The sequence below is a fragment of the Petromyzon marinus genome, chromosome 24 (genome assembly GCF_048934315.1).
Source record: "Petromyzon marinus isolate PM22_M1 ecotype Great Lakes invasive population chromosome 24, UKy_Petmar_22M1.pri1.0, whole genome shotgun sequence".
Taxonomy (NCBI): Eukaryota; Metazoa; Chordata; class Hyperoartia; order Petromyzontiformes; family Petromyzontidae; genus Petromyzon; species Petromyzon marinus.
In genome coordinates this window covers 8,877,561-8,904,332 of record NC_133690.1, presented here as the reverse complement: position 1 = coordinate 8,904,332, position 26,772 = coordinate 8,877,561, and the positions used below count along the sequence as shown (strand labels likewise).

At 46.9% G+C, this 26,772-nt stretch overlaps 1 protein-coding gene across 6 annotated transcripts in view; it reads left to right on the top strand.

Annotated features, from left to right (window-relative positions):
* The window catches only part of LOC116945424 (SH3 and multiple ankyrin repeat domains protein 2-like), a 661,289-nt gene that overhangs the window by 540,454 nt on the left and 94,063 nt on the right, over window positions 1-26,772 (top strand). For all 6 annotated transcript variants that reach the window (XM_032959740.2, XM_032959739.2, XM_032959738.2 and 3 more), the window contains exon 17: window positions 19,185-19,320. In XM_032959740.2, coding sequence (XP_032815631.2) covers window positions 19,185-19,320 — 136 coding nt within the window. The remainder of the gene's footprint in view (window positions 1-19,184; window positions 19,321-26,772) is intronic.

Sequence of the window (26,772 nt, the reverse complement as noted above, 5' to 3'; positions counted from 1 at the left end):
ATTTAAATTGCGTTCGCATTCTGCCACAGATTGGACCTACGTAGGGGGATGTGGAACCCACACTTTTTCCCCATCACGAATAAAATAATGCAGTATTTTTTTTTACCTACGTGACTTTACCGAATAGAACCAAAGAGTATGGATCCTTGCAGTCACGAAAGCTTCAAATCTAGAAAAGTATTAAATTACTGCAGTGTGTCAATGTTCGATGCTGTGAAAACACGCAGAGCACATGTAGCGCGTGCAATCTGTGTGCGTGTGTGCGCACGTTGTAGCGTGTCCTCGTTTGTGGGGTGGATTGCGGATCACATCTTGAACAGCATGGCTTTGAACCTTGACTGTCTGTGCACAACAGGAGTGGGGGTTCCTGTCTGAATCTGGTCCGTGCCTTCCCTAGGGCCAACTCATCCTAAAACGAGTGCACAGTTGGGTGTTGTCAACACCGGAATTGGGTTGACACAGTCGACCGAGTGTTGCCGGGTGCTTTCCCATCACCATGTGTGAACCCAGCCGACCTCAAGAGGTGCTTTCGAACACAAATGGGCCACAACAGTCTATGCAGGCTACTTGTTTACGTGCTAAAACCTTGCTAATTGGCTGTGTCGGGTGGTGGGTGGCGGGTTTAACGACATATTTATATTTACGGCATCTAACCCAAATAAAAAGCTTTATGATGGATATTGGTCGCAAAAGCCGACGTGTTAAACTAAATAAAGGGACGTTGCGTATGAGGAATGAATGTATATATGCTGATCTTCTTTCGCCATCCGTGCTAATCGCAGGTGCGGGATTTTACCTGTGCAATTTGTACCTCGAGACTTTATCAATATTATTTTATTTATTTGCTTTTGGAGACCTGCTTACCTTTTTTTTACCTTTTCTATATCTTGCCCCAACTGGACGTCTGTGAAAAAAGAGCTTCACATTTAATCGCATTCCTCATGCATTCTAAATACTGATTCTGTTCTAGGCATATGAATAAGCACATTTGTGCCTCTCTCTCTCTCTCCACAATGACAATTATGTTTAGTCCATCATCCTGCTGACCATCTTCACACTACATTCTACCCGGCGGTATTTCCCCACTCGAACAAACTCGGCACCGGTTTTGACGTATTTGGGTCTCGTCGGGCTCATGACATGAATACTCACGTGACAAGCGGGGCTCCACCACCAACACCGTCGGGCCCATTCAGCACAAAGCAGCAATATTCTGTGCAAAAAGAACGAAAACAACCTCATCGTGTACTGTTGTGGAGGAATGGGGGGAAATTGCACGGACAAATGTCTTTCTCTATGAAAGGCTGTGATTTCAAATCCTGTTCGTGGATTGACTCAGCCCATCATCCCTCTGGGGTTCATTAAAATGGGTACCATTTTCCGGGGGGTGACTTTCCTGTCGATAGACTCGTCCCCGTCTAGGAATGTGGAATTCCCACCGTGAGCTCAGGGGACAGAGGGGGGGGGGGGGGGCGGCTGTAAACATAAGATGAGCACCAATGCCTCAATGCTCATTTGAGCGGCAAATCACTCGACCTTCGTTGTATAAGGGGCACAGTCAAAACGTTGTAATCATAGCATGTGCAGCAACTCAAGACTGCTCCCTGTCTCGAAACACAATTATATTATATAATTATACAATTATAACACAATTATGTTCCTCTCGAAGAGTGCACTGCCATGCAAACGGGCTAGTTCCAAATCTCAACGTGCACGCTCGTGTTAAAACGCCAGTTTTGAATAATGTAGCGAGCTGCGGCAGAACGCAATTCTCCTAATTTGTCACCAGGGGTGGCTGCAATTGCAACCGAGGAGTCACTTTGGCACTGACGGATCTTGGGGGGTGCTTCTCTCACTGCGTTATCAACATTTCCACTGGGTTCACAACACGTGTTTCCACCTCGGCCCCCCCATACGAACGACTGCATTAAACGGTCGTCCTCAGAAGAAGGGGTTTTATCCACCCTGTGGATACGCGAACTTTTCAGCGCCGCTTGAAAGTGCTGCGTGAGCGTTGACCCTCCACGCACGTGCAGTTTTCTGCGCTCGTGAAATCGGTGACGCTCTCCGATGGTTCCCCGCTCGAGTACAATGTCAAGCGCGCGTGTCAGAACCGGAATGCTTATTGATACTGAAGGAATCCGATGAGCTATGAAGGTCCTTTTCACAGATGTCCAGTATATATGAGTATATGCGAGTGCACCGCCATATACGTGTATGAGTATGCCATGTTGACATTTTAGCACTGCGGTGTACGTGCAGGAAGCAATATGCACCTCATGGTCTTGGGATGCAGGTTACATAAACGACGCTATAAAGGATACAATTATTAGTAGTATCCCTGTTACAGGCTTTCTTGTCTTTGAATGGCTATTTCTTAAACGTGGCTGATACTGCTCAATCCAAACCGTTGGGCAATTATTAAACAGCAGTATGTATAAAAAAAATGGGCACACCACGGTCCGTCTGCAGGTTTCCTGTGGCGAGGGAAGGTGTGGGCCCTCTCTCATCTTCCAAGTTGTCAGGCCGGCATGGCAGAGTGTGCCAAACAATAACTTCTGGAACTCCCTCTAGCGGGGAGCCCCTTCTGACAGCAGTTGCCTGAGCAAGACATTGCAAGGCTCCACCTTTAACTTTATACATCTTTAATGACTACTGTATATACAAACAAACATGACTCGATGTTGTTATTCCATCCTATTTCTTTCTCTTCCCTCAATTACTTTTGAACTTCACTGGCAATTACACGTCAACGTTTATTTGGAATTACCACAGCAAGCGGTGCACCACCCTGTGTCGTACAGTGGCTCCCATCAAGTGGCAATCTTTAGCCACAATTGATGCCTCTGTGTCGCGCAACTTTTATATGACCTTCAAAGAGAATCCATCACACGCATGTTAATCTTATGTTTATTATTATTATGAGTTTATTCAGAGGTGCAATAAGTCACGTTCATTGAAAAACAAATATACATTTTACGTTCTATTTCTTTTGTGTGTGCGGTTATTGGTGACTAACGATGAGGCCACCAACTCGCTAAGCTCAATGGTCCAAATTTTGATTTAAAGCTTTCGTGACTGCAGGGATTCATATTCTTGGTTCTTTCGGTAAAGTCACCACGTAGAAGGGAAACAATAAAATAATAAAAATATAAAACAATAAAATTCTCACGACGTTTCCACTGCAACACAAGCAATCATCATCAGGTGTGAAAACCACAACAATATTGTTTTATATTTTCATTATTTTATTGTTTCCCTTCTACGTGACTCAATGGCCCAGTTTGATTAAACAGTGGTAATGGTTATGCATGTACGCCGAACTTCTTTCGCGCCGTACGTAGCCAACCATGCAAATCCGGAGGTGTTGCTCGGATTAAAATTCTGTATCTGGGCAGTGCCTGCTCAGCACACTTTATGTGTTCACGAAGCAACCCGATCAGCCCGACTGCCTTTACTGCCGTTCGTGTCGATCAGAATACGCCAATAAAGCCAACGGTGTTAGCATTTTCCACTGTCGTTCGTTTAAATCATTACGACGAAGCAAAATCTCATTAGGACCACTTTCATTACGCTGTGGTTCTGCAATGATTCGCTAAATTAAGTCTTACATTGACAATCATGGGTGTTCATTTTAGTCGTTTGATTTCATAATAACAGTCCTTTGTCGTGGGTTTCAGCAAAGCATGGCTATCAATGAAGATATGTGGCACAGTATGGGATCGCTTGATGCGTTTTGCACAACATACAAAACTCACGGTAAGCTGCGTTCAAATTCCTGCCAATGCAAACGTCGCAGTGATCAGTATGACAGCCTGTCACAGACATCCCCGATGTAAACTCTGCACCATGCAAGGTTGAGGCCACTCTGTTCTGTTGTTTGTCATTCTAGCCATGATAAGTGCTTGGTAATAGCATATCTAGACTATGAGCGTATAAATCTTGACTTAAAGCTTTTGTGGCTGCAGGAATTCATATTCTTGGGTCTTCCTGTAAAGTCACGTAGATATGTTCAAAGAAAATAACCAAAAAAACTACGACGTTTCGATCGCAACACGAAGCAATCGTCTCCAATCGTCTCCTGATGACGATTGCTTGTGTTGCCATCGAAACGTCATTTTCCTTGAACCTATCTACGTGACTTTACTGAAAGACCCAACAATATGAGTGTATATGTCTGCTGTGGGTGAATGTGTGTGTGTGGGGAGCAGTAGTGTAGCGGTTAGCATGCTGCGCTACAAACCTAGTGACCCGGGTTCGATTCCCACTCATGGCCAACACCAGTGAACCGGTCCTGGGCTTCCTGTAGGTCGACTCAGCCTCAAATGAGTACCTAGTGTGTGTGGTGGGTAAACACCGCGACTGGGGAGACAAAGGCGGCTGGCCACCCACCCCCTCGTGTGCCGTGCCGGCCTTCATAGGCGCTCGCTAACAGCACTTGCTCCTATAGTCTGTTAAGGCTATATGGGGGATCTTTGTCTTTGTACATTATAAGTGAATGCAAATGCTATGCACCTTACTGGGGCTATTGGGCAACATGCACAGGATGTGTGTGTGTGCATTTCCATCCACGTATAGTGAACCCAGTAGGCTGCCCTAGTTCATACTGCGGGTGTATCAACCGTAAAAACAATACGTGCAGTCTGCTTCACAGTGGACGTGAATGATCACGTGATGTAATTTGAAAAGAGCAGGCCATTGTGTGCTGGCGTCATTATCCAAGTTAACCGCAGTTTACTCAATCGGGATTACGCACAGCAGCGATCATCCCCCCCCCCCCCCCCCTTACTGGCAGACTGATGCCCACTTACAGGCCAGGTGCCGAGTAACTTTTTTGCCACCCACAGTTGCCACTGGGGAAGTTCCAATGGTTAAGGTGAGATAGATGTGGTCTAAGGAACGTTGAGTTGCTGAGGCAATAAAGTGCGTCCTAAATGTAAAATGTTACGTTCCTGTGAACCTTCTTTCACTTGCCAATGTTTCACCGGTTGCTTTATTTGTCTGGACCTTCAACGATGTAACTTGACAATGTTTTCCCAATGTAAACATTTCGGGGGCGAATGTACGACATTTTTCGCGTGATAGTACGCAAGAGGATGCATGCATGCATGCCTATGGTTGTAGTTTTGTCGTTGTGCAATATCTCAAAAGAGAAGCAGATTGGACCCTGTTTGGTAATCGTGCTGTAAAGTTATCGGATTTAGAGCACACCTTAGAATGCCAGTCATACTTGGTGTTGGCATTTGAAGGTCAGGTTTTGGTGAGTCACTTCTGAACCACTCGTTCGGCACATTTTATATATGTAATTTTACTTGGTTAACCAGGAGAAAGCCTCACGTGAATTTCAAGACTTTTTCACGAGGATCAGCGTGTGAATCTTTGGCGCCATACCAGTTACATTCTATGTGTTTTTTTAAGCTACTGAAGGAACCTGGAAGACATCCCATGTAGAATAGGGGGAGAACACCTCCGATTAGCACGGTTGGCTATGTACGGTGCGATAGAACTTCAACACACATACATACAAACTCCACACAAAATGGGACATGAGTCAGGAATCGAACCCCAGGCCTTCCTGCCACGATGCACGACAGTTACCACTCACCACCCTGCCTCAAAAACTACTGAAATTTGCATAAAACACTCATCTGCTTGGAATTGCAGTAGAGGGTGGGTTTATGACCTAGATTGAGCCTCCTTCTTTCCTATACATGGTTTTTTTTATTTTCCTGGGCAGCCTATTTTCTCCCAGGCACAACATATCCTAAAAGACCTATACAACTAAACTAACACCAAATTATATTCTTAGCTCTTTCGGTAAAGTCACGTTGAAGGGAAACAATAAAATAATAAAATATATATAAAACAAGAAAAATTCTCACGACGTTTCGACCATAACACAAACGGTCGAAACGTCGTGAGAATTTTTTTTATATATATTATTATTTTATTGTTTCCCTTCAACGTGACTTTACCGAAAGAGCTAAGAATATGAATTACTGCAGTCACGAAAGCTTTAAATCAAAATATAACACCAAACTATGTTGACTTTAGCAGGCAAAGCCCACTGACCTTTATAGCTCTTTTTCGGAAGCAACCTGGCCACAAATAAAAGCTAAATTAAGTGGCTTATCACGTGGAATGTTCTCGCAGCCAAATACTCTTCAAAGCATGCTTCTAAATGTGGAGGGAAAAACCGGAAGACCCGGAGAAAAATCCACGTGACCACGGGGAGAGACACGCAAACTCCACACATACAGGCGTCAAGGTCAGGATGGAACCCATGACCTCCTGTGTATACCAGCCAAGATAGTTAACAGCTTGCCAACGTGGCGCAAACATCCCAGAGAGAACTAATTTGAAAAACAACGTTGAAGGTTCCAGCGTTGAAGGTTCCATGAAGCATTTTTGGGTAAAGCTTTTCAATATTAATGGCTAACCCAGCAGTGCAGGCTATGGCCTGAGTGAGTGTCTGCTGTCCTTAATTGGGACGATTTGTCTGACACTTATATTTTATGTGTTTTTAAGTCTCCTGAATGGCAAATTGCTACACGCGTAAAACAGTTGACAGCCGCTGATAAAGTGTCTGCTTGCCTGCCCTGAACGCCTTTTGAATGCAAGGAAGATATCGCTGTGAACTATAAACACGTGATTAATGATGTAGTAGGAGTCATCTTATTCAAGTAATGCAGAACACAATTTAGGTCATGTTAACGGAAACAAATTGGATTGAAACCTCCCCGTGAACCTATACGGTGTATAGATTGCTTGTGAAAGTATTCTCTTTTGCTGGACATTATAACGTCATTGTGAGTCCATTAGGTTCAACCTGAGAAATTGGACTGACAAGACATGAAATAACAACAGATGTGTACGTAACGCATTGGTAAAAATGGAATGCGTGTGCATGTGCACGAGCTAGCACCGCATATCGTGTCAAAGTGCCTGTATAGTTGGGGTTGTGTGTATACATGAGGTGAGTGATAGTGGTGAGCTGTTAAATACCTCGCCTGGTATGCAGGAGATCGTGGGTTCGATCCCAACCCTGACACCTGTATATTTGGAGTTCTCATGTTCTCCCCGTGCTCGCGTGGATGTTTATCCGCGTTCTCCGGTTTTCCCTCCACATTTAGAATCGACGACACCACGCGCTTAGAGTATTTGGCTGCGATAGATTTCCACGTGATAAGCCACTTCGTTGAGCGATCATTTGTGCCCAGGTCGCTTTTGTGGGCCTTACCTGGTACAATAAGAAAAAATAGTTTAGTTGTTAGTGCACTGCACTTCAGAGCCGGCAACTCGAGTTCGGTTCCTGCTCACGGTCAATAATAGTGGCGAGTATTTGAACTGGCCCTGGGCCTTCCCTAGGACGACATGGCCTTAAACGACTACCTGGTGTGGTGTGTAAAACATCAGCGCTGGGGAAACAAAGATGGTGAGGCGTGGTGTTGGCTCGCTAACAGCACTTGCCAACAATAGTCTGTTTAAGGCTATATAAGAGATCTTTGTTTTTGTATGTGCGTGCATGTAATCTAACCTTTGACACCTAGGTCTGTCGCCTGACCAGTCAGTGAGCATTCGACACTTCACTTGCCCACGAGGTGCACTGAACCTGGCACAAGTACTATGGTGACATCACCATGACCATGGCACAGCTGTAAGGAGCTCCGTGTATTCTCAGTCACAATCATGCCCCCTCATCTCTACGCTCGCAAATTGTGGATCCATTTACAGGAAAACCTGCAATGGCTTGAAATATTTAGGCTGGCCTGGCTACAAATCCAATCTTGGGTTTAACCAGACTCCACAGTGTTAGCAATCTCGCATGTCGTTTAAAGATCTAACCAAAGTCCCATCGGTGAGCTCCATCGGCAAGCGGAAATGCTTCGGCTGAGTCATGCAGCCCACACGTTCAGCCACCGCTTGCCCAAGCAGCTTCTGTTTGGCTACTTAGAGGAGGTCAAATGGGCGTGGCACGGACTAGAGTAGGGGTAAGAAACCCGCGGCTCCGGAGCCGCACGAGGTGGCTCTTCAAGGACTGCAGTGCGGCTCCTGTTATTTCGTTTGCTGACCTCTGACCTTGGGAGTCCAGTGTACCATCGGCAGGAGTCGGCAACCTGCGGCTTCGGAGCGGCGTGCGACTCTTTAAGGACTGCTTTGTGACAGTTATTTTATGAAGGACCCACCGTCTCGTATGCACCACAGTGCATTGCGGCTCTTGAAATGTTAGGGGGGTTGGGGTTTACCGAATTAGAGCAAAAAATGGCTGTTCTTGTTTTTTTTGTTTGCCGACCCCTGGTCTAGAAAATAAGTTGAAATGGTGCAGGAGAACTTGAAGCTGAGTGGATTTGACTGTGACTGGCACTAGCGGTGTTAAGATCAGCCTCTGCGGAGGAGGCTCATGAAGGACGCTACTGGGCAGTTAGAGTCACTCGCCCCTCCAGCAACAATATTAGGTGGGAGAGAGTCGCTAACGAGCAGTGAATTGGGTTGCATAAAACAGGGCGAGGTGGCGCAGTGGGGAATCCAGCTGATGTGTCTGCCGGTGATCGTCTCAGTCATTTAACCCATAAGACCTCGATGTGTGTGTCCTGCGACCTCTTGCTGCCAACCCATCGACACTTCAGGTGGTCTCGAAGTAAACCGAAGCTGGCACAAACATCGTGGTGATGTCGGTGGTACATAACAGGGAATGCCAGTTGTTGACCTTGCTGTTGTTGCTCGTGTGTGTGTTTGTGCCTTTGTTGGGAGCGTGTGGCGTAGCGGTTAACGCGCTGCGCTACGAACCCGGCCAACCGGGTTCAATTCCCACTCATGGTCAACACCAGTGACGATTATCTGAACCGGTCCTGGGCCTCCCCTATGTCGACTCAGCCTCCAATGAGTGCCTGGTGCGGTGTGTAAACATCGTCACTTGGGAGACAAAGGCAGCGGGGCGTGGTGCTGGCCACCCACCCCCTCGTGTGCCGTGCCGGCCTTCATAGATGCAGTCTGTTAAGGGTAAAGAAGGATCTTTGTCTATGTGCACGCTACAGGATCCCTAACTTCCTGAGCATTAGATAGTACTCTAAAGAGATCGTGTATGATGTGTACATTCAAGTAATTCAGTAAAATACCAATTATAGCTCGTGGAAATGTGGCCCAGGAAGGTGCTTTTAGCTCTGTGTAAGGATTCAGGCGTCACTATGGATATACAATACAGGTTTGGAAATTATTATTTTTGTTGTTGTTGTTGTTGCAATTATAGATTAATTCCTGGGAAATTAAACATACATTTGAACTCGTGACACTCTATAGAGTAACTCACTCTGGCGTAAAACGGGACAGGGTTTTAAATATCAATTTTAGCATTGGACTCACAATTAAGATCATCGAAGTTAGAATCCCACTCGCAGCCCATCGGCTGTATGCATAGTTGATTTAATGTTCTTATAATTTGTCCTTTGGTAAAAAAGTCCTCATTATAAATTAATAATGACGGTTTTTAGGTTAGATTGCGCTATTATAAATGCGTCGCAACCCTCCATAATTTTAACCGCTCCGATAGCTACAGACTTAGCGCAGCCTGGAAGCGTATTATTAAGTCATATACAATAAATATTACAATTCCTTATAGAGGAATCACATACTAATTAACTGATTACTAATCTATTATATAATTACAATACCCCCCCCCCACCACCTCCGCCTCTGATCTCGAAACCTGATGGGGTTCAACAATGATGACGCCATCCTGCACGATTTAAGACCGGAAGCAGGCGGATGGCTTCACGATTCTGACAAATCGCTCGAAGATGCTGGATGTAATTGTCAGCGAAACGTCGTACTACTCAGATTGTAAATGTTGTGGATTCACTCTTCAAACACACCGGTGGGCTGAAGAAGTAACTAATTGGCGTTTTGTTAACGTGACACATTTTTTACTGATTGGCCCAGTCGGGTGGTGGAGGGTTGCGACGCATTTATAAATAACGCGATCGAACCCGAAAACCTTCGTTATGAATAATACTGGTCGCGAAAGCCTACGTGTTAAACAAACGTACCCATTATAATTGATGTATTTTCTATTATGACGATCATCAGCCACGGTCGCTCCCCAACCTGCCACGATCTCTCAATAATCCTGCAGCGCGATGAACCCGCCGTGCGCTTGCACGCGAGTTAGTTTCGTCGCTCCGTCTCTCAACGGCAGGCGTCCTCTCCGGGATGCGTTGTTCTGTGCGCTCCGTCGCTATTCTTGATCACGGCTCATCTCCTTCTACTGACGCGTCTCGCCCGAGCCCCACTTACTTTCCTTGACGGGTTCAAACGATGCCATTGACCTGCGTATGTTCTCTTAATTCCTCGTGTTCCTGATTCTGTCTCTCGGTGCAAACGATAAGCTTGCGTCTCCGCTCGCTTTGTTTGCGCGCTTCGCAGTTGCGTTTTGTTAAGGAACCGTATCTCTGAAGTGCCGTCACAGCAGGCAGTGTGCGCGCTGGTTAATGGCACTGTTCTTTAGGCACGTTTACGTTTCATTATCAAGGTCGGTTTTCCAAAAGCACTCGAATCATCTGTATTCCAGTCCGTCTTCAAATTGGACTGTCCTAGGTTGCACACATGCTGTTGTGTTTTCCAGTCGTGTTCTTCACCGCATCGCGCACTTTCACATGCACTTCTGCGGCCGTCTGGAACGATCTTCTTTCTGTTATTAGGAAGACGCTGGGAGCTATGCACTTTTAGATCGAGATTGAAAGCTCACTTCGTAAGAACTGCTTTTTGTTTTATTTTGATTTAAAGCTTTCGTGACTGCAGGGATTCATAATCTTGGTTCTTTCGGTAAAGTCACGTAGAAGGGAAACAATAAAATAATAAAAATATAAAACAATAAAATTCTCACGACGTTTCGACTGCAACACAAGCAATCATCATCAGGTGTGAAACCACAGCAAGAAAATTTGAAACATTTATTAGTTTTCACACCTGAAGACAATTGCTTGCGTTGCAGTCGAAACGTCGTGAGAATTGTATTGTTTTATATTTTTTAGTATTTTATTGTTTCCCTTCTACGTGACTTTACCGAAAGAACCAAGAATATGAACTACTTTTTGTGTTTAGTTTACTGTCTTTCCCCGCACCTCCGATTTGCACAGTTGGCTACATACGGCACGAAAGAAGTTCAACATACATGCATGCATACATACGTACATATCTCCTAATGTTTATATATATAATGGCACGGGCAATGTGTAGTCGGCAATGTAACTGACAAAGGGCTTTTGTTCATGGTCCAACAAAAAGCCAAGATTATTGTTTCAGCCGACATCATTTGGGCCTCCGTCCATCCCAGACAAACAGGCGCAAGCCTTCTCAAGCGACGTTCAGCGTGCCATTCGAAACAAAATAGAACAGAGAACCGTCTCCTAGGAGAAACGAATTGGCGTCAAGATGCGGAGCTGGCTACACCAACATCACGGTTCATCGCTGAGTTTGGTATCAGAGCGCAGCGTGAGTGAAATGTGTGTGTCGTACGCCCTCCTCCACCCCACACAGCCCACTGACAATTTAATACCGCCTCTGGCCACTGCCTGATGATGCCGGTGGTAGCTGCCAGTGAAACAATTTTGTTTTTACTTTACCAGGTAAGGCCCACTGAGCTATATAGCTATTTTTTTTCCGAAGCGCCTGGGTCACAAATGATAGCTCAACGAAGTGGCTTATCAGCAAAATACTCTAAACGCATGTTTCTAAATTTGGAGAGAAACACCAGAGTACCCAGAGAAATCCACGCGACCACGGGGAGCACATGCAAACTCCTCACGTCGGTAGCCAATTGTTGTTGAATGCGTTGTGAACTGCTCCCCAACACACCGATGGTGCTGCTTATGCAGCAACACAATGGCCTCGTTTGTTGGCGTGACAATTTAATTCATCGGCTGTGCCCGGTGGAGGTGGGTGCACTACACACATTGTGACCCCAAGGTAAATGATGATATTGGTCACGATAGCCTACGTTGTTAAACTAACATCATGGGTTAAATTCATGCTGGTGTGGCGACTCAAGAGACAGGCTTGGTGGAGCATGTTTGACGTCATGTGCATGTGTAATCCACGTGCATGTTCAACAGGATGCCAGCAGGGGGCAGTAGAGCAAGTAGGTTAATTACCCATCTGTATGAAGTTTGAGTCTTATTTGCCCATTTCCCTAAGTGTTCTCCTGATACTCAGGGTTTCTTCCCATAGCTTTGTCAGCCACTACACAAAAGCAGTGGCAATTTTAAATCCACATCTCACTAGGTCTCAACCTAAAATGAGTATCTGATTTGAGCGTGAACTTTAACATTTGGCATATAATGTTTGCCGTACAAGCAGAATTCTAGCCACAACACTTTATCGTGTATAAATGTTGTCTTTAATTGATGCTCGGCTCCATTAGTCCACATATTAGGCTGAACTGGTCATCTTTGTTACACATATACACTCTATTTTTAATCCGTGTGTGCGTATACATACATGTAAATTGAGTGTGTAGCTATGCATGCATTCTTATTGCCCTAACTATCCTATTCCTGTAGAGCGTCTAGCTCAGCCTCTGTATTTTACTCTTTATATGCCAATCGAGCATCACGGTGGCTGTCGCACTGCTCTCTAAACCCTGGACTCGATTCGCAGCTACGGCTGCCATCAGTGGCGAGTGATATCTGAATCAGTCCAGAACCCCCTTTCACCAACCTGCACTGACCAGCGTGGTGAAGTGCGGGCCAACAACTTCCACGACTGACACGGGATTGGGGAAGCCTTCGCCCAGCAGTGAACTGACAAAAGGGCTGAACATCAATGCAAGGGTTACAGAGCGAGCGGCTAATATGCCACATGCTCGCATTGCCACTACAGACACCCAGAGGCAGCTTGACTAATACCCGCCGGCATAATGAGGGCCATGTGGTGTGCGAGCCACTAAATTAAACTCCGTTTTTCTGCCAACATCCGATGGAGATTTAAAGGGAAGAGAAAAACGTGGCTCAAGTGGCCCTGCGCTGTAATGCACGATGGTCTAATCTCCCGCCGCATTAAAACATCCGTCTCGAGTGGATGGGGGATTGCAAGCTTGGGCTTCCTGCTCGCGACAAATCGCTTACATCGAGTGCAAACGAATTTCAAGGCCCCCTCCAGCATGCGCGGAGCTGTTTGAAAAAATAAATAAGCAAACGGGAATTACCCTTTGGCACGCGAGCGTGCATTGGGCTTTGGATATGTTGGCGCGTGGACATGATTCACGGGCTCAAAAAAAAAACAGCACCTTTCCACTATTGTCGTTTATAACGAGCCCCGGCCCTCGTAACTGAGAAGTTTATAACAGCCTTAGCATGTCCCGGAAAGTCACGTTCAGCGTAAATACAGCACAGTGGAACAAAATAATTTATACATGCTGGCTTTTCGGATTATGGGTAATAAATGAGTGAAACAGAGTAGGGGTGCTAAAGAGATTGAACAGTAAGTGGCATTTGCTTTCGTACTTTTTCTGCACGATGCTGAATGTGTCTCGGAGGCCCCCACAGTATTCGTGGATTGGGCTCTCATGTCCCGTCTTATTGTTCACGTCTTAAATTCCCTACAGTGTGAAACGGAAAGCAAAATAAAGCGAAACCAGTGAGTGTCAGCAAATGGCTTTAATATAGCCCCCCCTTAAATTTTTATTTAAAGCTTTCGCGACTGCAGGGATTCATATTCTTGGTTCTTTCGGTAAAGTCACGTAGAAGGGAAAGAATAAAATAATAAATATATATAACAATAAAAATATTGTTTTATATATATTTTAAATATTCTATTGTTTCCCTTCTACGTGACTTTACCGAAAGAACCAGGAATATATAGCCCCCCTTGCCTATCGTACCCAGTGGCCAAGTCGAAAGCCGGCCCGGGATGTTTCGTGCTGAAACAAATGTTGCGGGAAATTATTACTCCGGAAGCCTCAACGGTCCGAGGGCTGAAATGTTATTTTATTTTGATGCAGAACCAGATGCCTCACCCATACATCCACCGAAACAGCGTGTAATGATTTTGCACATGCCTGCCTTATTTAAACCATATACCAGTTTTATACATATATATAAAAATACCGCTTTGCGAGTTGTGATATATAGCGGTAGTGTCTGCAGAGTAGGTACATTGCCTTGGGCAGAACACTTACTCCAGAGAGATGGGGGGTCGGTGCTCTCGCTGTCAACAAACCGAGGGGGCCTTGTGTGCCTCTGTCTCGGCGAATGTAATCAAATTGGGTGAAGTGTAACAGAGTTCTGCCGGTGGTGACCTCTATAAAAATGGAAATGGCCCTGCGTTTGTCCACCCTGGCATGATCAGCGCCATGTTTCCGCACGGTCGATTGATGCGAGGACCGACCTCGCTTTCTAACCTTGAATGGACTGTTGGGGTGGGGTCGCTTAATCGTCGCGTGCCAGTGCCCGTTCGAGCCGGAGCTGCTGTACAGCCAGCAGAGGTAGGGGGAGGGAGGGGGGTATTTACCGTGCGTGACCATCCACCTTTGTCTCTCCGTAGTGCTGTTATCGACGACATCGCACCAAGTATACATTTTGAAGCCAAGTCTACCTGGACGTGGTTGAATAAAAATTCAGTCATAATTGCCTCCGATTAGCGCGGTCGGCTACGTACGGTGCGAAAGAAGTTCAATATCGATACAGTAGAACCCCTCTGAAGGACGATAATTGGTTCCACGAAACTGATCGTGAAAGTGATTTGGTCGTTCAGCGAGTATAGGAAATACACGTTAAAGGCTTTAATAGTTCCAATAGCATTGAACGTGACCATTTTTCACCAGATAAACGTACTTTATAATATTTAAACAATGGATATTAATACATAAAGATACGAACATTATAAACACATACTATTAAAATAAACATGGTTAATCAATGCATTCATTAATATTGACTTGCACCTACAACAGCCCGTCGTTATCAGGGGAATGGTTGGTAAGCGAACACATTGGGCTCTATGGAGGCACTACACTACTGTACACTACACTACATTATACACTACACCACTATACACTACACAGTGGGCTCTATGGAGGCCCATCGTTAAGCGATTAGCCATTAACAGGGGTGGTCGTTAAGAGGGGTTCTACTCTACATACGTAGTCGGAAATGAAATCGTTGCAAAATATGATTTAAGTGTCATGCACTCATTGCTATACACACAACAAATTAGTATCCCCCGTATTGCCTCTAGCAGACTGTGGGGGCAAGTGCTGTTCGCGAACACTCGTGAAGGCCGGCACGGCACGCGGGCGGGTGGTGTGGACAGCACCACGCCGGGCAGCCTTTGTCTCCCCAATGGTGATTGTTTACAGGCCAACACGAGGCCCTCGTTTGAGGCTGAGTCGACCAAGGGGAGGCCCATAATTTGATCAGATGTTCGCTACTGATGTTGGCCATGGAAAGGAAACCACAGTCGGGTAACTGGGGTACATAACGTACTGCACTAACCACTGCGATACCGCGTCGTCAAGCACGTTGTGCAATTGCTCGGGCAGGACGTGCACGATCATAAAAACACACAATGACGCACGCTCACAAGCTGCACGCACGCGCCTCCCCTACTTGTTGTGGGAACAGCCAGAGTAAGGCACGGTGAGATTCAATTCAGCGGAGTTTGCAGTGCAGCCACTGCGCCGTTGTCAGTGGCTTAACTCAAGAGGAAACTGTCTGACCGCAGTGACAGGAGGATTAAGACTCGCAGGAATGACAGGACGATGTGGCACCACCACCACCCTGCATATGTGCGTGCGTGCCCGTGCGCGTGCCAGGCATGTCTTGCCGTGGCACCAGGCGGAGAGAACTTTTAAGAATTACGGCAATGTGGCAGCGTCGCGTGCCTGCGTTTGTGAGACCGTGTGAGGTTTAACGCGCGAGTCCAGAGCTCGGACAGTTTTTTTTTCGTGTTTAATCGTAACACGACCCCGAGGCTGTACGTGCCCAGCATTTGTGCCACTTGGCCACCATTGGGGATAAGCAGGTGGCAGATGACCCTTGCCTGGATCAGGGGACAGCTTTTCTCATGACTCCTCCGTGTGGCAATGTCTTGTCCAAAATGAGCACGTGACCTGCGTTACGTTTATGCCCCCCCCCCGCCGCACCTCATCCCCCTACCATCCCCCCCCCAACTAATATGGATGATGCGCTATGAAGAAGGGTCATATTTTTACGTTTTAAGACCACATTGTTCAAGACGATTTTTTTTTAATAATTGTTTGTGCTTATGCACCACTGCCAACGCAACAACATCACCAGATAATCTGCTTAATGTGGATGATGTTTTTTTATTACCAGGTAAAGACCACTAAGCTGGATAGCTCTTTTTCAGAAACGACCTGGCCACTAATGATAGCTCAACGAATTGGACTATCACGTGGCAATTTTATAGCAGCCAAATACTCGAAACGCCTGTTTCTAAATGTGGAGGGGAAATCCGGAGGACCCGGAGAAAAATCCACACAGTCACGCGAAGAGACACGCAAACTCCAAATACACAGCAGGCGTCAGGGTTCAGGATCGTACCCACGACCTGCTTTGACAGTCTTACGTGGGAACTTTAAAACGATACGCTTGTGTAACGTTCTTCTCTGAAGCAAAATGTGTGTGCTCTATGATAAGGGGAGAGGCTTTCAGCCAGCAGTGGATTTACAAAGGGCAGTAAATTATTACGTGTACATATTTACACACCCTTACATGTAACACTGTATATAGGAAGGATAAAGAACTTGGACCCGCCGGCGTTGTGCTATATATAGAATTAAAAACCCTATTAAATCTGAGAACATTCCACGTCCCATTTACACAGCAGATACACATTAACGGTCAGGAGGGAAAAAAGTCACCCAGACAATTGTACACAGCCTTATATAGTAAGCCTCAGTTCTCACAACAAATACCTCACCCCTAACAAAGCATCGCATGCCACATGATCTCATTCTAACGTCGTTCCGAATCATTCTCAACGGTAAGCGCCGTACGGAATGGCAGACACACGTCAGCGTAGAGGGTTTTTTTCTCTTCCGTTTATACCATTGCATCGGCTTTTTTGGGGTCGCGCTGTGAGCTCGCCGATGCGTTCTCGGCTTCGGGGATTCTCGAAGAAGCTCCCAGCATGCGGGCCGTAACGTCGGACATCATGCGGGCGAAATCCGTGAAACATCAGCCGACAAAAGAGGCTTCATGTCTGCGCAGTAAGATTTCGGGCGTTGTTCGCAAAGGCTGCCGTGGAAAGCAGCCGTGCTCTGAAAGTGTCACCGGTAAAAGCAGTGTGGGTTCATACCTTTGCTGTGCCCTCCCGTGAGCCCATAAGGGGGGGGGGGGGGGGGGGTGCTGCGATGGTGTCCTTTTGTTGCCGCTGTTGTGTGCACAGAGTGAGCCTTGTTTGCTCGTGCGCAAGGCACAGCGGCACCATTCAAGTGGCTTTCTAACGAGTGATATTATCCCCTTAGTATGAGAATTGTTGTGTCATGCTTATATTTAACTAGGTCATGAATGGGGAGTTGGAGCAGTGGTTATCCTAAGTTCCATTCCCGGTCAGGTAGGATGGGGGTGGTTTAGTTTTATCTGTATGTGTTTGGGTGATTTGTTTACTTTTCTTGTACTCTGCACCACTGTCATGTTTTTGTAATGTTTGTCGCTGTAACGTTCTTACCCGCCCCTACTGGACATTTGTGAAATATATCTTTATAGCTCAATGGTACTCCTCCAGTTTTAATACATATTCAGATTCTGAATTATTATGAAATTAGCTTGCTATAAGTGTGTTAAAGAAATACTTGGCCGAAGCAGCCCATAGCATGGCTCGTGCTGAGCTTATTTGGCCTTCAAGACACAACACCTTCTCAAAGCAGTCGGCTAGAGGAAACACAGACCCCACGTTATCACCCCCGCAGGGAATTAAAACATGAATTAATGATGCCACGTCCGCAGTCAGGTCTATCTTTAATGTCGCCCGGCGGAGGGTCGTGCGATTAGAACAAACAGCAGACGGTCTAGCTTTGCACAGGACCCGCGTCACGGTAATTTTCAGACTTGTAATGTGACACATTGAGAGACTCTGATTGATTTTCTCTCCCAACCCCCGTCTCATTTTGCATCATTGTCTGGCACTAAGGGACACAGTAGGTGCAGATTGTACAATGTTGTTCGGAGGAGTAGAAAAGAAAATCCACTTCATCTCTTGCAAATTGAAACAGCTTGATTCGTGTAATTTTGTTCGAGTCATTATTCAAAATTATGACTTTTGTGCGTTTGTTATTCTGCATTCATTTGCGTGCTGTGGGGAGCAGTAGGCTAGCGGTTAGCGCCCTGCGCTACGAACCCGGCCACCAGAGTCCGATTCCCGTTCACGGCCAACACCAGTGATGGTTATCTGAACCGGGTATGGGCCTCCCCTAGGTCGACTCAAAATGAGTACCTGGTGTGGTGTGTAAACATCGCCACTGGGGAGACAAAGGCGGTCGGGCGTGGTGTTGGCCACCAGCCCCCTTCATATGCCATGCCGAACTTCATAGGTGCTACTCGCGAACAGCACTTGCCCCAAAAGTTATGTTCAGGCAATACGGGGGAAGCGTTCTCTTTTGTCATTTGCGTGCTGCAATGACGTATCAAGTCAAAATGTTGGTGGCAGTGCTCGTCTCAAATGGCGATTCTGGGCCAGCTGTGGACATTCCACATTCCTATGGTGGGTGCCATCCTCTGTGCCCTATTGACCTTGCACGCCACGGGTTGTGTCCATCGCATTGGAATGTCGGGCGAGGTTAAATCGGGGATTTTTTATTCACAGAATGGCAACTGTGAATCAAACACTGCCAACAGCACCACTCGTTAGGACGCATACAGTATGCATGCTTGTAATCCAGCTTGGTTTGATGTGAGGCTTGGTGGCTCATGCATAGACGAATGCATGGATGAAGCCTGCACGACGAACGCGGTCCGACAGCTTATTCGACTCGAGCATCGTCGTGAAGAATAACTGCGCGGCCCGCGGGGGTTCAAACCTCCCCTCGCGAAAGTGGCAGTGGAAGAATCGTAAAGGCAGCAGAAGCTGCTGCCGCCGCCGCCGCTGTAACTCGGTGCCGGACGTTCGGCTGAATCCGCGTGCCGTGACGCGCCGTGACGTGGCGTGCCGTGCGCGTTGCGTGCGTGCAGGTGAACGGCGAGAACGTGGTGAAATGTGGACACCGGCAGGTCGTGGGGCTCATCCGGCACGGGGGAAACCAGCTGGGCATGAAGGTGGTGTCCGTGAGCCGCCGGCTGGAGCCCGAAGATGGCGTTCGCAAGAAAGGTACGACCCCTCCCCCGACCCCTCCCCGCCCTCCCCCACCGTTGTTCCACACGGATATTTTCCTCCTCCCGCTGCTGCCAATCACCGCCTCCCACAGCTACTAATAATTCTCGGTTTGATTATCGTCCGACGATCACAGCCGTATGTGTTAATGCATGGCACGCATGCGTAGCGAATGGGTGAATGAAGATGCAGGTTGGTTGAAAGCTGATTGATCAATCGACCGATCTGGCTGGGTGGCACTGTTGTTAGAGCAGTCAGCTCACTGTCAGAAGGGCATGAGTTCAAATCCCAGTGTGGGGTTGAACTCAGCCTATTATACTGCCAGGGTAACTAAAATGAGCACCAAATGTTAAGCATTCAACATTGGCCATTATGTTGGGAAACTGGCATCTGCCGCACGAATGTGGCAAATCCACCCAAGATTCCTGGCTGCGAATGGACAATAGCACTACCCCGAGCCGGTTTTGATTTTGGAAACACTTTGGTTTGACTTTAACAGCTTAACGTTGTGCCTTCCACGTCAATTTACATTGGCAGTAATGTTTTAAGCAATGCTGCTGGTTTCTGGACGAGTTTCCCCTGAATCTCATCAGCAGGGAACGGCACGTAAACAACAACAAACGTCGCCGGATTACCTCTCCGCATATATGTAATTGTGAGCCGTATTTTTAACGAAGCAGCACTTGCTTATTTGGAGTAGCTGTGCTCTCATCCCACTGAAAGTCAACGTTGTGCTCTCTACGCCGCTCTCAACGGCTCCCGCCCAGAACATCCGGGCCGCCTAGCGGCACGGTCCTCCGAGGCGTCGTGCGATTACAATTACGCATTTGATCAAGCGTTTATCTGAGAAGGTCGACGTACCCCCACGGACGTTATTCCCCACGGAAGGCAGGCCATCGCCAGTGTTAACGTCCAACCACAGCTAACGGCATAGGTCACCGTGCAAACGGCCCTCACTCTCAGATTAACGGTTCGTCCACACCTGCCTCGTTTTGGCTGCTGCCAGATTGTCGGCAGGGCAATTGTAACGGCGACGTCACTTTGACTGTGATAAGCTTAGTGTGAGCGGCCAGAGATGGGCGGTATCTAACTGATAAGTAATGTTAAATACGTGATTGCATTACCTTTGTGATTTATAATCAACGCCTATACTGCCTCGCAGTAATCGCTAATTTGTATCTTAAGCCACACGAGACGCGATGAATTGGTCATTTGTGTCTGCATCGTGCGACTCCGGTAATTTGTAATTTCAAAGTACGTTGGCCATCTCTGTCAGACAGAGCATTACGAACAATTATCCCCGTTGGAAAGAGAAACCCGGGAGAAGTTTTTAGTTTCTGATTCATTTCAGGGCAAATTTTATATTCGGTTCGTCGGCTGAGCCTGGCACACGATGATCTCCTCGTGAAAATGAGATACATATGAGCTGTGATCAGATGACGCATAGCCTACGCTAATGCATGCCGCACACTGATCGCTTTTACTCAACACGTGAAAACCAGCGGTCGTGGCAAAGCCGTGGAAGAGCAGTGCATGGGCACCTTTGCCCTCCATTGTGTGATTAACCCTTAACCCTCACCAGCTTGAGCCCGCCCCCTGTGGACCCACGGGGCGTTGTTTGCTTTGCCTGCGTGCATGCATTCGTCGTCAGAGCTGCTTGCATGCGTTTAAAGCCCGCATGCCTCACGACGCTGTGATGCCATTTGCCTTTTGTTGTGAGATACGTAATTAAAAGCATTCCAGCGTACCTGCACAAGCGTGCGTGCACGTGCGTGCGTGCAGCCACGTGGGGAGCGGTAGTGTAGTGGTTAGCGCGCTGCGCGATGGACTCGGCGACCCGAGTTCGATGCCCGCTCACGGAAAACACCAGTGACGATTATTTAAACCGGTCCTGTGCCTCCTCCTAGATCGACTCAGCCTTAAATGAGTACCTGGATTGGTTTGTAAACATCAGCATCGGGAAGGCAAAGATCACTGGGCGTGGTGTTAACCACTCACTCCCTCGTGGGCCATGCCGGTGGCAAACAGCACTTGCCCCCCAACAGCCTGTGTCGGCGATATGGGGCTATCGTTTTGTGTGGAGAACTGTGCTACGAGCCTGATGACCTGATTTTGATTCCCGGTCATGGCTAACATAAGTAGTTCGGGATTTCTGAACATATCTTGGGCCCCCACTAGGCAAACCCAGCCTTAAAATAATTATAACTTGGGGTGGTGTGTAAACATCAACACTGGGGAGACAACGATGGCTGGCCGTGGTTCTGGCTATACCACTCCCTTGTGCCCCATATTGGCCTGAATAGGTTCTTGCTAACAGCATCTGCATACGGTGTGAAAGAAGTTCAGCTCTGGGTGGTCCCAGCACATGCCTGCAATCTAGCGATCTGGGGATTGGTGGATTGGCAGATCACCCATCAATGAGAGTCACGTGTGGGCCTGTAGGAAAATCAGTACAGCAAGTAAAGTGGAATTTGACCAATTCCCCTCATGTGTGTGGGTTTTCTCTAGGCACTCTAGTGTCTCTCCCACACATCAATAAAAAACATGAAAAGTATTTGGCCAAATATTCCGAATATGAAATTTTTGAAAGAGTCTTAAAATCCCATGGGGCTTCCTGGTTACAGATTATTGCTGCCGTATGCCGTGTGTGTCTTTGCATATGCAGACACCTGCCACAATCCCACCGTTTTTGGTCAACTATATTACACGTATCCATCATACTATATATATTTTTATCATGTGTACATTTGCAGTGCATCGATATGCCACGTGTTTTTTATATGTTCGCTCGCCTATCTGCACGCATGAATGTGTAACATTAATTTAAGGCGTTGTTTAATCAGAAGGAAGCCCATCTTGTCTGCTTGTCTATCTTGGCAAATGACCTCACTTCCTGCGTCGATGCTCATTGTCCCGTTGCGTTCGTTGCTCTGCGATTCGTTTGGCACGCGGTGCTGCTCGTCGATATTGCATGCGCGCTCGACGGCTCTCCGTCCTCACTTTATACGCGACTCGAAATAATCACGAGTGTTTCTGCGTGGAATGTGAGTGTCAAAATGTCGTCTGCTTATCCGTTTCAATTTTAATCACGCAGCACACAATTCATTCCAGCTTGCTCGGCCTTATTTGTGATTTCTAAGGATCCGCGTGAATTGATTGGTTGTCGAGAATGGTTGTGGCTTACGGTGATGATGTCATTCCTGCACTCGCGTATGATGAAACTCGCATTAAGGTGATTAACGCTTTTAAACGTTGCGATTTTGTAGATCGTCACATTAAGTTATGAATCAGCGAGATGAGGCTTTGTGGAATTACAACGTATTACATGCGCACTTACGTGCGTTGCGCAGAGATTATAAAACTGGCACTTGCAATTTCGTCGTGACAACGCTCGTGAAGCCAGCCGAATGTAATTTGAGGTTTGATCATGCATGTGCTGTATGTGCCGCGTGCGTATTTTTTGCCATGATGTGAATGGTAGGGCTTTTCTCATTTTGTGTTAAACACGTCGTAACACAATACGCTTGGATCACGCTTTCAACACTGTTATGAATAAGCCAGCCCTGCGATGTATGTATATTCACTACAAAGGAAGCCAACGATTGTCACTGGAGTCTGTCAATACTGCGATGAATTCTACAAGAAGACCTTGTGATATCCATCACCTCAACAGCGTGTCCGAGTCATTGCACGAATGTTATTCTCCCGCGATGGAAGGTTCTCCCTGGGGCTATAATCGCTCCGGCAAATCTAAAGTTTCTCACGTCAATCTAAACAAGAGCTCCTCTCCGCCAAACCAGCTGACGCCTTGAGGGGCTGGAACAGTGCAACTGCAGCGGCCGCTATCTCTGGATGTTTTGCCGCTAAGTGCCCGGACCTGCGATCGGCCATGGAGCTGATCATGCAGAGCCCTGGTCTCGTGGGCACAGAAGCCGGCCAATGAGAGAGAGAGTGGGAGAGAGAAAAAAACATCCAACCACTTACGACGAGAGACAGCGATGTCCTACATTAGCCCTGAAGCTTTAAAAAGGCAGTTTGGTTTCGTGGCGATATCACGGTGGGTGCATGGAGCGTCTCAACTTCAAAATGGCTCCCATTTTTCCGTACCATCGAGGGGTTGGTTTGTAAGAGTTTTCAAGTGGAATTGTGGGAGCCCGATGAAAGTAAAACTAATTACGGGGGAGTTGAGCAATCTTTTTTTGCAATTGAGCAAGCAAAGGGTCGACCAAGCAAATGGATATTAAGTACAGTTGCATGTAGCTGCGAGCCACTGATGGAGCTAATGTCACAGTCAGTGTCGTGTGCATTATGCTTGCAGGATGATGGTGTCACGTGACATGCAAGACATGGTAGTGTAGTGACTGACTTGGAGACGTAACTCTTGGAGGCAATTCTTTAATTTAACACCGAGCACACTTTGTACACTATATACAATACACACCCTACACTGTTACACAACGCTCTTTCTCTCGCCTAAACACAAGTCTGCTCTGGTTGCTAGCCTACAACACAACGCTAGCCGTCTGACACTGACGGCGCTGAACTAAGACAGCCAACCACTGCCAGCAGCGCAATTATCAAGTGGAAGGCGACAGCAGCGATGACGACGAGGGGATCCCACTCCAACGACGGCCCCGATCCCCTGCCCGGGGTCCCCTTTTATCCTGTTAGCGTGGCCTCGCTCCTCCCTGGCCACGCCTCCCTTCTGGAACCTACGAGCGGGCTCTCGACGCGTCCCCTCCGTAACCTTTACCCTAGATCCCTCTCGGGTTGTGTCACGTGGCCTGCTGTCAGTCAGGGCTGCTACACTCTGCAGATCCCCATCCCTGCCAGCAGCCAGCGCTATACTACGTAGTGACCAATTCTATGTCACTGCAATAGGATTAACATTGTGGTCACAATCATACCTTTTTACATCTTAAAATCACAATGTGCGTGTATGTTTGTTGAACTTCTTTCGCACCGTACGTAGCCAACCATGCTAAACGGAGGTGCGGGGGAAGGACAACAAACTGAACACAAAAAAAACTGTTCTAAAAAAATGAGTTTTAAGTTTAGAAACGAGTTTTCAATTTAGTTCAACCAGTAATTGCCACTCAGCACAAACGCTGGGGGGTATTCTTGCATAGCAGTGGTAGATTCAGCCACGTCGCTAGAACAAATGCCCAATGAAAAGCTTGTGGAATACCTTTGCACATAACTCACCCAATTGTTCATAGCCTAGTTCTAAGCATAGCCATATGCATGTAGCCTGTCTTGTAAGTGTGGACAGAGTCTCACTTGAATAGGCAGTAAAAAGGTTGTGTTGTGTCTTTTAGGGCCATTTCAATAAGATAAGATTCCATTTTGTTTGCTCTTTGACGCCAATTACGTCGTCTCCATGGGTTGTTGAGAACAATGAACAAGATGCATTTAATGGTTGGCCCATCTGTGCATGTATTTCATAGATATACCAGACATTTAGGTAGCACTATTGTTTTTTAAAGTGGAGATACTTTAATTTATTTGCAGGGTAGGGTAAAGTAACATCAGAACACTCTCTGGATCTTTCGGTAAAGTCACGTAGATAGAAAAATAAATAAAAGAAAACACGACGTTTCTGTGGCAACACAAGCGGCCATCTTCTCACCTGAATACGGCCGCTTGTGTTGCGACCGAAACGTCGTGTTTTCCTTTATTTTTTTATGTCTACGTGACTTTATCGAAAGAACCAGAGAGTATGGATTCCTGCAGTCACGAAAGCTTCAAATTAACATCAGAATCTTGACTTAAAGCTTTCGTGACTGCAGGAATTCATATTCTTTGGGTCTTTCGGTGATACCACGTAGATAGAACAAATAAAAAAAATAATAACAATATCACGACGTTTCGATCGCAACACAAGCAATCGTCATCAGGTGAAAAATATAGCGGGAGAGCTGCCTCACCTGATGACGATTGCTTGTGTTGCGATCAAAACGTCGTGATATTGTTATTATTTTTTCTATTTTTTATTATTTTTCTATCTACGTGGCGTTACCGAAAGACCCAAAGAATATGAATAACATCAGAATATTCAATCTGGAAGATTAGATCAGGAAGAGGAGGTTGCGATATGCTGGGGCACGTGCGTAGGGTGGTGGAGGGCAGGTTGCCGAGATAGTTATTGAATGGCAGTCAGAGGTGGGCAACCCAGGGACAGGCCTCGTGATGAATGGCACTCAGAGGTGGGCAACCCACGGACAGGCCTGGTGATGAGTGGCACTCAGAGGTGGGCAACCCACGGACAGGCCTGGTGATGAGTGGCAGTCAGAGGTGGGCAACCCAGGGACTGGCCTGGTGATGAATGGCACTCAGAGGTGGGCAACCCAGGGACAGGCCTCGTGATGAATGTCACTCAGAGATGGGCAACCCAGGGACAGGCCTTGTGATGAATGTCACTCAGAGGTGGGCAACCCAGGGACAGGCCTCGTGATGAATGGCACTCAGAGATGGGCAACCCAGGGACAGGCCTGGTGATGAGTGGCACTCAGAGATGGGCAACCCAGGGACAGGCCTGGTGATGAGTGGCACTCAGAGATGGGCAACCCAGGGACAGGCCTGGTGATGAGACTGTAAACGTCGTCCTTGGAGGTTAGGTGCTGATTGCGCGCTGGTTGCAACATCTGGAACAGAGGGAGGAAAGGGTGATGAGGTGTGGTAACATAAACAACATTGAGTTGTGGTGACCTCTTGATCTCTTGAGTGGAGAACACAGCTGGGTTAGAAGTGATGGTGTCCCTCTCAACAATGCCTCCCTCGTTCATCTGAGAGCCACATGAGCGGTGCGTGGGTAACATCAGTGGCGTTAGCCTTGATACTCTTTGGTTCTATTCGGTAAAGTCACGTAGGTAAAAAATAAAATATTTTTTTTTCTATTCGGTAAAGTCACGAAAGCTTTAAATCTAGAAAAGTTAGCCTTGATGTCCACTTTCACTTGTGGGCGAGTAAGTACATTTACGAACTCGCTTCTCTAATAACCTCGGGTATCACGAGTGCCTTGCCGGTCACTCTAAGAGGCTGCCTCTGTAGTAGTAGTAATGATAATAATAGGGATGTTGTTTATAGCACCATAACATAGCAAGCCATTAGAAGTCACTGGAATAGTGGAGGGGAGCACATTAGGGAGTCACGGCCACATGTGCAATACATGCAGGATCAGGTTCAGCACGGAGAGGAGAGAGAGTGACATCTGGGTGTCAGCAGAGGAGAAAGGGTGACCCCCTGTCTCCAACCCCCCATGTAGAGTGTAGTGTGACTGGGAGGTTGACTCAAGATTAGACCTTGGTTGATGGGGAGCAGAGGTTCATAGGAGAAGCGTGAAGTGGCATGAGTGAGAAAGGGTGGGGCCGTGGTATGTTGGAAGTTTGTCAAAGTTTGAAATGGTTTTGGGTAACAGGAGACCAACGTATCTGTAGTTTAAATAAAACA